Here is a 15,461-nt window from a genome sequence, read left to right as displayed (position 1 = left end):
GAAACCCCATACGCTGAATAATAAACAATTAAAATTACCATATACAATATAATCTCATATAGGGACCTCTAAAATGTAAAGCAAGCAAATAAAAGCAAACATTCTTTTCTATAAGCCTATCAATATTTATTGCAATGACTTCTTGAAGCAGTACCTGCGATTGTGATTATGTCTGTAGATGGCATTTCTATCGCAGCGTTTGTTTAGACTGCTCGTGCAATAATACAGTAAGTATGCTTCTGCTAGCTATGAAAAAAAACCATGATTCTGTTTTCCATAAGATTACAATGAGACTGGAAATGCTGACATATTTTGACTTACTTGAATCCCTGAGTGATCAGCCACTGAAGTCTGCAATGCAGATGTACAGTACATGTTTATTATAAGTTCTCTATACTTCTGTGACAAGTTTAAAACACATTACAGCTAACGGTGTCCATACTTTTTTTTAAATCTCATTTTGATGTTTTTAACTTTATTTGGTGTTTTTCAGGTCACTGATTCTTTAAGACATTGTACATCCAGTGTTTCCGTGTGCTCAGTCCTCTGTCCTATTACACTCACTTACTGTAATATTTACTATACTTTTTCTGAACAAAATGCAAATAAAATCTGTGCAAATTAGTAGTTATTGGCCAAATCCTCCTCTGCAAAGTGATCTCACTGGTGCCGTTGGCTCTCAGCTGTCTCTTTATAACAAGGACTGCACTAGTCTTCTGCAGGCGTCAGTGCCTGGGCGTCAGCGGCTCCATCTCTATCGCCAGATCACGAGGACGCGGACCCTTACTCAACTCCACCGCCCGCGGAACCACTGTGGACCAGCGGTCTGGAGGGGAATAGAAAGAAGGATTTTCTTTGATCTTTATGAATAAGTTAGTGTGTGCTCCACATGAATATATACTTATTTGTCGATGCATTTATTCATGAGAGCACAGGGAGAATCTCACCTCTCCGCAAGGTTCTGACACTCTGCTGCAACCCGTTGGCTTGGCAGGTCTCATTCTTGCCTGGATCCTCGTTGATTATTGCCAGGTTCTGATTCCAGTGGCACCAGTTCACCTCATCCACCCTGATATAACAAGACACCATTGGGATTGACACTTTTCTTTGAAGTGGCATTGGCGCTGCTGAGTGACTGTGATTGTGAGTCATGCATAATACCTGAAGCACCAGCGTCGGTCAGGTGTGCCATCCCAGTTCTTCCCCACAGTCACCATCTCCCCGGCTCGAAAAGACCTGCGAAGGCAGACTGGGAAAGAGCGCTCGATGTCCAAGATGGTCGTTGCCCACTGTGAATAAACATTACGTTTAATTAGAGTAGCCTATTAAAGCCACTCGAATGACACAAACATATTTGTATCTACTTTTTTTGTAGTTGGCTATACATAGCATGCTAACATGCTACACTGAGATGGTACCATGGAAATATTAGATCTGCAAGTTAGCATGCGGATGTTACAGTACAGCCTCACAGAGCCGCTAGCTTGGCAGCAGGAAAGTGACATTTTTCATAAGTAAGCACCACAAACTGAATTTGTTCCACCTCTTAAGTGTTTCAGTGGACCACATATCTCAGAGGTGAATATCACAAAACCTGCCAAAAACAAACCAAAACTATCTGGATGGCGAGATACCAGAGGAGGTAATGAGACAGTATGTGTTTGCATAATTTGGGGGAACTGACCCTTTAAAACACTGCTCACCTGAAGCTTCCAGATCTTCTTGCTCTCTTTCGACACCTGTCCCACCGTCTCCCCCATCAACGCGATCAACATGTTTAGCAGCAGGACAAAAGTGAGGATGATGTAGGTAACCAACAGGATGAGGAAAACTGCAGGATACTGTGCACCGTGAATCATGTCCAGTTCTCCCATCCCAATGGTCAGCTTAAAGAGGTCCAGTAGGAAAGCACCGAAGGTATCTGGGTCCCTGCAGTCGGGGTAGGTGGGACAGCCCCCCTCACACTCTGTGCCCGGTGGAGGACACATTGTCAGCAGGGACACCAGGGCTATGGGGTAGGAAAAGGAGGTTGGGTTATGTTTCAGTGAGCACTTAAAGAAACAGTTCAATATTTTGGGAAATGTTTGCTTTCTTGCCTAAAGTTAAATTAGGAGATCAATGCCACTCTCATGTCTGAAGCTGTTGGCTGTAGCTTCATATATGTTAATAGAGAGAGAGTGTTATTGATATAAATCTCAATATATCCCCATTAGTAATGCTGACATACACCTGTAAAGTTAGGTGACCATAAGCCTACCTGACCAGTGCTTGAAGTGGAAAAGAACAAGTGTCAGTACTCTCCTTATTCACATGTTGGGGTGTGTATCAGCAAATCTTTCTATTTATTTATTGTTTCTTTAAGCATGTTAGTCAGTAGTGATTTAATTGTTATACTTGGGCATGCATCTTCTATTGCAGACCTATAATACTCTAATAACATTCCACCTAAAACATTAACAGGTTAAGGTGGTGTGTTTGTATATTCAGCCATAGTGTTGAAACTCTCCTGTGTTATGTGTAGCCTGTAGTATCACTCTATAACATTTTATACAATTCCTGCAGCCTGACAGGGTGTGAGCTAATCATTCAGGTTTTAGGAGCAGTGTCCCAGTCAGGATGCTCGTATATTATTATTATTATTATTATATTAGATTCTGAATTTCTACAGTGAATAAAAGATACTAGGAGCTATTGGGATGGGGAAATATGAAGGTTTTTGACTTAAAACTATACAATTGTATATAATCTTGGACCACAATTATTATTATTATAATAATTAATTTTTTTATTATTTACACATATCACAGCATTCGTCTGAACATTTTATTCTTCTGGCAATGTTTGCCCTGTAAAATGCGTTCAGATGCTCTCAACATTGTTTTTTGTGTTCTTACAGCTTACGAGGCACGGCGCAAATACGGTGCGCAAGAAAAAGTCCCGGTATGCCAAAGAGTAATCTGTATTAGTGCCGGTACTGTGTATCGGTGAGTACTGGCCCACTTCGAGCACTGTACCTGATGCATATCCAATCATGAAGAGCACGTACACCAGCAGAAATCTGAAAAGGTCTTTAAAAAGAATCTGTGAACCAAAAAAAAAAAAAAGAGTGGTAAGACACATGGGTGGTGATATTTAAGAATAATTCATTTCCATTCGTTAATTTCCTCCATTATCTAACCTTCTGTATCATGATACTGTAGGTGCCAGTGAGCTTCAGGCCTCTGGTGAAGTAAAGAGTGTTCATCCAGCCCAGGACAAGTGCAAACACCATCACAGACACATAGGCCTTGATGCCAGACAGGTAGAGAGCAGCTGTGACTACAATCAGTACAGAGTAGATGAAGCTAGAGAGGACAGAGAGGAAGTTTGTCAAAGGAACCGGTTCCAATGCTAAAGTCTGTGATTCTGAAGTAATACATGAAGGCAGGAAGACGTAATTGCTGGCACTTTTTACAGAATGTGGAAATCACAGCCAGGCTGCTAATTACTTAAATCACCACGGTTCAGAGAGGTGCTTGACATTCTCTGCTCTGTATTTAGAAGTAAAGATGTAAACTATAGAACATGCCAGGGAGGACGTTCAGAAATTAATTAGATGACTCGATTTAGAGGATGCAAAATGTGCCTCGAGTGAAAGTCGGCAGAGGTGAGGAAGAGGGGGTGCAAGGACGGCGGATGTAAACTTACTAAAGCAGTTGAAAGGATCCATCCATAAATAAAGACTTCACCCCGGGGCACTTCTTCATGAAGAGGTCCTTAATCTGCAAAGAACAGGAGAGACATTTCCATAATGACAACAACGCTTTCCTTACAGTTTTGAGTTTGATGCAAGAGACTTGGAGACAGCAGTGAGCAACCAATGATGGAAGCATAAAAAGGAGTCGTTGTGTATTGACTCACATTGGTGAGGAAGAAGAAGATTCCTGATGCCAAGGTGACAATCTCTCCTGCCATGCGAAGGTAGTCAGAGGACGTTGTGTAAGGGTACGGAGGCTGGAAGGAAGGAGGACGGGACTAATCAATCAACTCAATCTGAAAGTTTAAGCAATAAAACGTATATACACAAAATACATCATATCAGTTGATAAGACAGTGAGTTAAAGGATTAGGTCAACATTTTGGGGACTACAGCTATTCACTGTGTTGCCGAGAGTTGGAAGAGAAAATTATTATCTTTCCAACATCCGGTATATGCAATATACGGGGGGCCCAGAGACCCCTTGATTGACACTTGAGACCCCCTAAAAGCTTCAACAGCAAGATTTTGGGAGGTCTCTAGAAGAATTTGTCAATTGCAATTGTCACTAATATCTTTTAAAAGCTTACTTTGTCCTGCAGCATTCATTATTCATACTGCAAAGCATTTCACAAATATGAATACAAAAAAATGATTGTGTTGGTGTTTCCTCATATATTGCCATCAGACAACCGGTTGTTTCTGGTCTGCTCTGGAATGATACATGAACATTTCTATGTACAGACAGTATTAAGCTATATGACGTACAGCGCATGTGGTCTACATATACTGTACACACATATATATAATAAGCTATTGTAATAGATATGTTAATTTGGTGTCCTGACAATTCAATGCTGTTTGGGAACATCTGACAATTTCAATCATGAAGCATTGATCTGTTCGTATGAGATCTAGCCGCGCTGTGACAACACTTTCAGTAGTTTCACACCCACCGTTCCCTGCGTTGGGTGGTAATGAGCCACTAGGGTGAAGATGATCATGGTGATGAGGTAGGAAACCACGCTGATATAAAAGGTGACTGCAGCAAACTTCTGCCATTTGGCCCTCAACAGCTCATTGATGGGCTCCACTGCCAGCATCTCATGTCGGTTCTGACAACAGGACCAGAAACATGACATTCATATAATGTTACAATAACACACAATTCTTTCATCACACTCAAGCTTTTGATGCACCCGTACATGTTTTATGCTACGCCTGGTGTCTTGTTGCTCTTAATACTCTGATGTTGAGAGAAACAATATTTTACTTCAGCTTTGTATTTTTATAGTTGGAATAAAAGCATGAACTTGAGCTTAATATTGTTATTCACCTCATTGCGGCTGGTGTAGACCAGGATTTCCAGCACAGACGGTTCCTCTCCACATGTATCCAGTGAAGACAGATCGTAGAGGGAGGAGTACACTGGCCCATAAGCCCAGTCCTTAAACTTGCGTGACAGTTGACGAACTTCCTCATCTTTGATCTCACGTCGGATAATGTGCTGAAAAACCTGTAGGAATACAGAGAAACTGACCTTCTGACCTTTGACTTCAAAACTGTAGAATTGTCATAGTGAAAACGTATTTTATAATGCTGATCCTGCTTGACACACTGATGTATCATTATCCCTACCCCGATCTTGCCCAGTTTGGCAGCCATCATGAGGGGGGACATGCCATCGCTGTTGAACACCGTCTCCAGGTTGCAGTCTGGGTAGAGCTTGGCACTCTTGATTAGCAACACGTCGTACATCTTTGTGAGGAAACGCGTGTTGTCCTTGGTGTTGTCCGCAATGTGCACCAGAGCGTGCAACACCGTGTTTCCACGTGAATCCTGGCGCCGCAGGTCGGCCTTCTTGTGTGGATTCTCAGTCAGGTAGTGCACTATGTCAGGCTGGTTGGTGCATGCCGCCAGTGAGAGAGGCAGCTCACCTAAGCAAAGAGAAAGAGAGAGACTAACTTCATACTGAATTCCCAGGAGATTAAATGAACTGTATTTCAGATAACAAATAAGCAAATCAACAGGATGGTTAATTAAGAAGTGTAGCTGGCTCTGTATGTCTTTTGCAAAGCATACTAAGCACGGATCAAAGATCTGACTTAAATCCCCGCTATGAAAACAGTACAATTAGCAGTTGTTTGAGGGAGGGGCGCAATGGGGACAGAGTGCCAAAAGCAGCTGCTGAAAATGAGCTGTTGCCATGGGTGACAGATTACTTTGTCACCTCACATAGAGACGCTCCTCTTCATGGATTTGCACGGGTGCATGCAGAGTGTTAGCGTGAGTCTAAATCCCATTAGCCCTCAGCCCTGCCAGGTTCCTGTTCACCTCACTGCAAAGCTCCACAGCAAATTACTCACACTGTGTCCGGACACGCTGGGATTTGGGAATGACAACCGTGCTAAGTGCAAAATAGAAATCATCTCCTCTGTGATGAGTGAGAAATATAATGCATGAATGTAATCAAATAAACAATTTTTAAAATTGGTTTTGGGGGAAAAAATAAAACATAATTCAAAACAAGATATCGTTCTTTCGGGGTTTTAGGAGAGTAAGTGTTATAGCTGCGATAATTATCTTCTGAAGGCTAAAAAGGACACAAAGCAGGGTACCGCATCCGGTGATATGGAAGGTTGTGCCTGAACAGACACCGCAGAGGGCAGTGTTGAGTTTAGTTTACAGGCTGTGATTTATTTTTCCTCTCTTACAGGTCAGTGAAGTCCTGCCCAGGGGAGGGTCGGCAGAGGATGTGGACTTTTCTTCACTGTAGAACACTGACACCTTTCACTGAACAACCCCTTGAACATTTGCCACAATGCTCGTCTTTTCACGTGTTTTTGGAGCACGACCAATGACGGTCTCTCGTACGATACTTCAGAAAACAAACTGTGTTTGTTCAGCCAAAACCTGCCACGTTAAGAAAGGGTGGGGTCTTATGTCACGTCATTTCTCCATGTTACCAGAGGTTTCCTTGCAAGGACCATGTACCAGCTATTTTATCTTGGCAGTGATGTCAACTCTGTGCCGTAAAAGACAGACTAACCACTTGTGAGTAAAGCAGTGGAAACTAAAAGAGTGACCAGCGAAGTCATTTAAACCACATCATAACCATCATATGAAGCAGAAAACACAGTAACGGCTCTCCAGACATCTTTCTGTGACCATCTGCCCACAGTGTTTTATCACTTAGGATAGATTAAATGTTTGCTGAAAAGAGAAATTCAGAAGCACAATGAACTCTTTTGTTTCCACACTAGATTTCTGTGCTGACAAAGGTCCCTACCAAAGTAGAAGTAGCCCCCCTCGTCCCTGGGCTGGAAGAAGCGTCCCCTCGCCTGGGCGTGAACATCCGCTCCGTGCTCCACCATAAGCTCCACATACTGCTTACAGCGTCGCTCTATAGCAATGTGGAGAGCCGTCTGGCCTGACATCGCAAAAAAACACAATAATAGTAAAACATTTGAACTATTATTGGTATTCAAAAAAGTGCTGTTTGGTGTGCTGTGTTCAATCTAATAAATATCAGCTGAAAGAATGATGTTCTCCAAGAGGTTATTACTATTCGGTAATTGTTAGCAAAAGAAAGGTCTATAAAAACGGACTAAAAGCAACGAGGGCTTAGGGCCATATTTATGTGCAGGCTGTATTTACGGGGGTCAAAACGCATTTAACAAAAGCCTGTAGCTATGTTGTCACATAAAAAAGTGTTTCCTGTATGAGGCAAAAGAACAGATTTTTTTTTGTCAAACTGACTTCCATACTAGTGAAAATTACAGAGATAAAGACAAAATTAAAATCATGGAGAAACCCATGAAGAGCAACGCCAGATTTTGAGTTGAAACCTATTTTTTTGCAAAGGGTGAAAGGCTTCCTTCACTGTTTAGTCAAAACAATGTAAGAGATGAAGGCCAAACAAATGAGGCCTGGGTCATTTGGAAGGGACTGTATTTCAGTTGGGCAGCTGTAGATAGTCGCTGTAAACATACATAACGTAAATACTGTCCTTCCCCCTTAATGCGGCCTCAACACCAGCCAGGCAAGCTACAGTAACTCAACAACTTCTTAAAATTACAAATCACTTTTATGTATTATTGTGTTGTGTCCATACCTCTGTAGTAGACATCCCTGAAGGGCGTATTTAAGAACTCTCTGAGGTTCCCGGTCTTCTCCGCTATGTCCACCAGCAGTGGGATGGTGGCGTTCTGCCCACCGTAAAGGTTCAGCAGGGCTTTAGGCAGACATGTCTTACCCGTGGACAGCTCTGGTGGAATAATGAAATTAACACTGAAGATTTGTATTGAAGTGCACCTTCATCAACACTACCAATCTTGTTCCAAATATGTTTGAATTACTGGATGTTATTTAACACCATCAACTACATAGATATTGTTGGAATGTATTTTTCATAGAATTGAATTGTTCATGTTTAGGTTTGTTTGGTAAAATTTGCGTTTGCACTACGAATGGCAGAAGCTGAGCATTTCAACCATTCATCCAGTAGTTTATGATTTAAATTGTTCATCCCTAAAGTTTAGCTACTGATTTTATCCATTTATTCATTATGTTAAGCTATTTTTACATTTACGTTTAGCTAGTTATCTCAACAGTTCATCCATTTCATTTAGCTAACAATTTTAACGATTTATGAAATGCTTTGAGCTATCTATTTCACCATTCAGGTATTACTTTTAGGTACAGTAGCTGTTAAGATGTCTCCACTTACTTGCTTAAGTTAACTAATTTCTCTTAATATCATCACGTGGTGTTAAGGTGTTTCAGCTGACTCAATATGAGGAAATGTATTTTTAAAATCAAATCGTAATTCCTTATTTTAAGTTATAATTATTTGTACTCTAATATCTTTCCACATACCAACTGGCAACAGAAGTACCCCCTTGAATAGAAGGACCCCTGGTTAGGAATCTACTGTCATTTAAAATGTGACCTCCTGGTGTGTTGCCCTAAATGTACTGGGAACCAGTAGGTTACATAATGACAGAAGCTAGACAGAGTTTTGGGAATTAAAATAAGGGTCAAGAAAGCGCTTCACTATTTTTAAAACACTGAAAGCCCTGTTTAACTATCTGAAGGAGATGACAGTTTGCTGTGATTCCTCTCTGCTCCTTGTTAGAAGCCTGAAACAACTTCTTAGACACACACAGGAAGCTTTCCTTGGGCCTGCCTCTAGCAGCACAGAGACTCAACTCCAACCTTTTCCCTCTCACATCCTTTAAGCCAAAAACAATGGAGAGGAAGGAGCAGGGGAATACAAAGGGGCAAAGGTAAAACAATCACTAGATTAAACTGAGTTTCTGCTTCAGAGCAAAGGAAGAGCCAATTATTATTATGTGTCATCTGTATCACAAAATGCCCCCCCGTGTGCAAACACAAACCCATTTTCTTCCTTTGCAGTCTAGTGTAGTTGTAGTTAAGTTCCAGTGGTTGGCTTAGACTGGCAAGAAATGCCGTACAGATATCTGATGCAAGTAACAACAGTCTCACCTCTGAACTCCTCATCAGTTAACCTCTTTCCGTGACTTTGCAGGTACTCCAACAGGCCCTCGAGGGCCCCGGGGTCTGCGTGCGACACGCCGTCGAAGAGGAGAGAGCGGTTGAATATTTTCATTACTTTCGGTGGGTCTGAGCTTTGACCATCATCACAGGATGTCTCAGTTTTACTAAGGAGACACAGAAACATGACATCACACATTCACTGTAAGAATCCCTTTGAATATGAATTATTTTTACATTTCATTCACATAGAATTAAGAATTGAATGGGTGTTTGATGCACAAACCATCTTTTAAGCAATCATCCACACCCTCGAGTGCTTCAGTAAATAGACCTCTGTGTTTATTGGACAGGTTGGGCAGCCTAAATATTACCTCAACGGCTGCAGAGCGACCAACAACATGCTCTCTGTTAGCCCAGTGAATGGGCTGAATGAGGGACTTCTTGGTCCAGTGTGTGTGTGTGTGTGTGTGTGTGTGTGTGTGTGTACGTACTTCCTCATGTGGCACACCTCTGTCTACAGAGTGGCATTTGTAGGTTCTCGTTTTTATGACAACATTTTTCCAAACCAGCAGTCCAAGTTCACTGCTGTTAAACCAGAAACCCCTAAACTAAACTAAAAGGTCTTGAGGAACACGTGATTGTTAAATCCTAACGCACGTGAATTGTAGTTTAGAGACAGCGAGGCCCTTCTCACCCTCTGGGGAGCTTCTTCCTGCGTCGCTTCTGGTTGCTGGTGTTCCTGCAGGTACCATAGTCAAAGAGCGAGTCCATGGGTGCTTTCTTGGGACCTGGAACCACATTTGACTCGTATATGGTGGATTCCAATAGGTCCATAGGGGTTGAAATGCCCTTCTTGAAAGCACCCTGGAACTTCATCCGCAGGTTCTGTCTGCTCTCCGCCGGCTGGCCGGGCTGAACCACCTCCGGGGCTGAATCGTGACTCGTGTCTTGAGTTGACGGGGAGCCATCCTCGTTCTCAAACAGGTGAGAGAGCTCAGACAGGGCTGCATCGCTCTCAGGTTGAGCGGCCCCGCCCTCACCTGAGTCCACAGAGGCTCTGGCAGGAACAGAAACGAGGGTGTCGGCCTTGGACAAAGCAAGGTGGCACCTTCTGAGGAGAGCAGAACGGCCCTGGAAGTATCATAGAGGTGTAACAATTATGTTAAATGCATTTCCTTCCTCATAAAACATCTGCAAGGACAATTTTGACATTCATGTTTCCTAGCTAACAGTCTTCTTCCCTGCCTTTGTCGGCACATTGCGGCATATCTTGACGTGTTGCAGCCACATGTTTATCAATGGTATAGTGGAACACCAATATTGTGTATCGTGTCACGCAAGTGCACAAAACAGGGACCTTGATAGAAGAACAGCTCCATATCGCGTCTCAAGGTAAAAATAAATAAATAACAGGGAGCCTTTAATCGCTTCAAATTCAATCAGACTATGATCGTGTGAAATATATTTCATAATGCAGAAACTGTCAGCTTAAAACATTTGGCTACGGGAACTTCTGTCATTTCCAGCAATTAGGCGTATGTTTAGGCTCGGGTACTTCTCATTTATATAACTTGTATCTTGTCTTTTGCGTACTGAAGGGTTTAGGAACCTCAGGTAAGTCTGAAAGACTAAGCTACTGTATTTACTCAGTTAATGTATCTATATTGCTGTTATCTCTATGAGATTTTCAAAACTAAGGCCCACCTCAACTGCAGGAAAAAGCAACAGTTATTTGTTTTGTTTTTACGCCAGCCACTACGATAAGTGCAAAGTGGACAACTAACTGTATTTAGACTATTACCAAAGGAACCCTGTAAATTCACACTTTTGAAGCTTGAAGCTAATTTGGCATTTAACCCCTCTGTACCTCATTCATCCCTTTTATCACAATGGTGTGCCAAATTCCTCTTCAGGGGCAACTGGAAATGATGCTGAAGCATGTGGGCGTCCTGTAGAAACAAAAAAAGAGTCACACAAAAGAATCTGTAGGTCCGAAGTGTCATAAAAAGAGCTGTTGGAATATATGAGAAGAAGGCGAAAAGGACTGGTGCCAACATCAATAACTTGGCTGTGAGTCCGGCCCGTCATCGGTCATAAGGATATATTTTCTCTTGCAGGCAGAATCACACCACAATACTCATTACAACTCAGCACACGCAAACACACACTTTACTACATTGTGCTATCACAACGGAATTTAGAAAAACATGAACATCCTCACTTGTTCCCCCTGAGGCTTCCTTTCAAATCATACGCTTTCCTGAGATTGTTCATGACTTTGACAACCTATATAAGCCAGACTGTGCTGCAAAGGAGCAACACAAACAGGGGAGCTGGGGTCCCACTAAGGGGGAGCCATGACTCGCGTCCCTGTCTGACACACAGGGATTACCATACCTTTACACCTCAACAGGCTTTTGATTGTAAAAAGACGGAGGAACAAAGAGAGGCTGTCCTTGATAGACTATTATAACTGACTAAGAGAAAAGGATTTAGTCGTTAGGTGGAGGTGTCTGATGGCAAAGGACCCGCTGAGTATTAAAACTGAAATTAAATAATACAAAGTAGACCCAAAGCTCACTTTACCCACTGGAAGTCCACTTGAGACAGTTTCTAAATGTGGGTGACTCTATATATAATGTAGCCTCAGAGATGTGGGACTTCCTGCTCATTGTCACTGATGTGATATTATCCAGAGCAGAATGTCCACATTATGGCCACTTATGTGTCAAATCACACAAAACAGAGTTCAAATGTTAAATTATATCAAAACACATGAGGAATCATTAAGAGTCGACTGTCTCTCAAACAAGGTCTTGATAATTAAAATACGGAGTTCAGTTAAATATGTTTTCTTTAACACATACTAATATATGAGATTCCATTCAGAGGCTGATGAATAACGATCAGAGGTGTGACTTACCTTTATCTAATCTGTTGGTCTTAGTTTGAGTTTCTTGAAAAATAAACTAGTCCGCAGCTCTTTTCCCGTTTGAGATGTATTTTCTCTCTGTGGTTTTTGAGCGCTCCTCTGTTGCCTCCTTAGGTTTACACAAAATGCTTTGACTAAATCACAGTGGGCCTTTCTCAATATGCGTGCTTCTCTGTACTTGTGAACTCGTGGACTTTTGAAACGTCATCAGTCTCAGCCCAAGTACTGTTCCAATTCAAAGTTCACATCAAGCCAAGCACGGTCCAAATGCCCGGATGTGGCTCCCGCCAGCACCGGGGGCTCAGCGCTCACGGTGCCCGCCTAGAACAGCCTGATCTCGGCGAGTCTTTTTGAAACTTGCCGCTGGTATTGACGTCTCTGTAGCGTTTTCCTCGTACAGCAATCCGGATCTGATCCACATACATACAATTACAATTTTATATATATATATATATATATATAATACACTTGTATAATTTTTTATTTTAAATGAAAACGAAAACTGCAGGGTTGTCATATTTAGTTTGATTGTAAAAATACTTTACAGTAAAAAAACGGATTAAACTCATTAGCAAGACCAGCTGAGGTGGTGATGTCATCAAGTAAGTCTGGACTCCAAAAGCTCACAAGTCCGTACTTGTGAACTTGGGTATTGAGATGAAGGCATAGTATGCTTTGAGCGAGAGGGGCGTCCCCTAGCGCGCGACGAATATCACTGCTCTTCTGCTCGCGAAACTTTCACCTGCTCGCTCAGGAGTAGATTTTCTTTTTGACACTAAGTGGGCGGACCAGGTCTCCATTGTTTAACTACATTTAATTGATTACAATCCTCGTTTTTGGACTGGCCGGATATCACTTAAATCCACCACTAAACACTACTCCACTACAACTCAGAGTCTGACAGGTTTTATCAACGTTTCAGACTGTAGAGGCTGATGAAATACAAAGTATGTTAATAGCATTTTGAAATACAATAATTAAAAATGTGTTTCTCTTGTAAATAAACTGGAGTCAAGTTGCAAAGATTGATTTAAATTAACTCCATCATTCTATTACAGACAATGTGTGTTTGACAGTCAAACCTCTTGTGACAAACAGCTCAAAGAAACTCTTTGATTTTAATTGATTAAAACATGATGTGATCATATTTAATCATTGAACCACTGTTCGTATATTAACTCTTTGCCAAGTGAGTTCCCAAACTTAAATCACTGACAAGTAATTAGTGGATGAAAAATTATTCTGATCCTTCACTGCAGTAAACGTACTAATACCAAACTGATGAAACAATCAACGACGAGTAAAATATCTGCATTCAAAACCTTAGTCAAGTATGTTATTATCAGCAAAATGTATTTTAAGTATCGAAGGTAAAAGTACCCGTGCAGTAAAATGTACCTTGTCAGTGTTTTACTATTACCTGTATATCTTATGTTTTAGGATATATACGTATATATATATATATATATATATATATATATATATATATATATATATATTGCTGCATTGCGTGTATGCTGCATGTTTTTAACTCCTTTATATACTGTTGGTTAGTTTAATCTACAGCAATGCATCATATTCTATAAGAGCATCGTATGTTTGTAGTGTCAGTACAGTACATTATTTACCTCTGAGATGTAGAGTAAAAATGTATCATATATTACTTTAAGTAAAACAAACTTTTTTCTTTGAGTCTGTGTACAATTTTAACCGAAGAGTGGTGAGACCGACAAAGGGATTATGAAGAGCCATACACAAAAGAACAAAAGAATAACCCTTGTTCTGATTATGGCTTTTTATGGCATAATATACTATGACTTTTTATATGACTTATTATGGAATGTTATACTATGACTTTTTTATAACCTGTACTGTAGTTGACCTCTTGGCATTTAGCTTAATGCAAGACAAAGATCACTTACTTAAGTAAATGAGATGATTATGACATATGACTTGTAAAATGCTTATCTTCAAGGTGATTTAATAGTATTATTAGTCGTATAGTAATAGTATTTCCTAATTAATGTAGTAGAAATATAGTGACAACAAATAAATATTCTCCCTCTCAATTGTACTATGAATGGAAATGGAGTAAACATACTAATTTAGTTTGGGAAATTGCAGAGATGCACAAGCAGTAAAGCAAATCACATGAAATATTGCACATATTTTTATTGCAAATTATATGGTTTACATAAATTGAAAATACAAGCTTTGTTATTTTTCACTACACATGCACTGAAAAATAATGTTAGCCACAAGAGACACATCAGATGAGCATTTCAGCACATGAACTCAAAACAGTACTGACTGACCAAAGGCCACCAACACTATATTCATGGTTGATATGCTGTCAAAATATCACATTTGACATTTAATGTAGTTTTGCCAAGCATCTGAAATTCTATCTAACAACCACGCAGAAGGCAAAAGTTATTGCAACACTTTATATCCCCTTGACGAAGAGGTTTAAAGAAAATTCACGTTCTGTTTTACGTAAGCACCTGAGAGCAGAGTGGACAGAGAAGGCACTTAGTGCTGATGAAGCAGTGCTTTGGAAGAATAGTTTAGATACCTGTTCAAGTCCTGCACAGCATGGAAGTATAAAAGAGACCGCACTTTCAGTAATAGTTAACATTTTGTTTTTAATTAGCCTGCCTGATTTACAAAAAGGATATAAAAATATAAAGAACTAAAGGCAAAAAAGCTGACATTTTTACTTAAATGCTCCGTAGTTCCAGCTTAAGGCACAAACAGCTGTACAAAGCCGTTTACAACAGTGTATGTACAGCTTCTTGTACTTCATGAGCTTTTCAAAAATTACGCCAAAAAACATTCTATTCATGTGTTTTGTACATTTTGTATAGCTAAATTAATAATTAAGGACTATGTAATAACTTAGAAATAAAATTGTTCATTAAAAACTACAATCGATTACCCAAATACATGGACAACACGGTATTCGTTGTGTAAGATGAAAACACCTGACCTCTTTTCCAAGTGTTTGTAAATCGTGTGAATTATGTGCTTTGAATAGCCATAGCCATACCACATTTAGAATTCTTGTTTTGTCATTATTCATATTTTGTATGATAACAAGTAAACGCAGCCATTATCTTATGTTAGCATATAGAACCCAAAATGTCATTGGCTCATTAAATCTGTTAACTTCAGACACCTCACTCACTTACTTGAAGCTTTCAAGAACATTTGTTGAGTAGCACTTTGATTCTTGGTATAATTATCTTATGATCATGCAAATGAATATCTGGC

The 15,461-nt window shown here is 40.4% G+C and overlaps 1 protein-coding gene across 1 annotated transcript; it reads right to left on the bottom strand.

The window, feature by feature from the left end:
* Positions 1–725: 725 nt before the first annotated feature.
* trpv4 (transient receptor potential cation channel, subfamily V, member 4) lies at positions 726–11,132 on the bottom strand. The gene is made up of 16 exons (XM_076099391.1): positions 11,124–11,132; positions 9,951–10,387; positions 9,245–9,420; positions 7,851–8,003; positions 7,026–7,166; positions 5,375–5,673; positions 5,073–5,252; positions 4,693–4,851; positions 3,901–3,993; positions 3,688–3,761; positions 3,179–3,344; positions 3,015–3,081; positions 1,704–2,008; positions 1,162–1,289; positions 948–1,069; positions 726–826 (listed from the first exon to the last, which is right to left on the bottom strand). Exons 1-16 carry the CDS (start codon positions 11,130–11,132, stop codon positions 726–728), a joined length of 2,610 nt encoding a protein of 869 aa, XP_075955506.1.
* Positions 11,133–15,461: the final 4,329 nt, after the last annotated feature.

This window comes from Anarhichas minor, unplaced genomic scaffold, assembly GCF_050575085.1.
Source record: "Anarhichas minor isolate MPS153535 unplaced genomic scaffold, ASM5057508v1 ptg000025l, whole genome shotgun sequence".
In the NCBI taxonomy this organism is placed as follows: Eukaryota; Metazoa; Chordata; class Actinopteri; order Perciformes; family Anarhichadidae; genus Anarhichas; species Anarhichas minor.
Note: the sequence above shows the minus strand (reverse complement) of the source record. Positions and strands in the feature narration are given on the sequence as shown.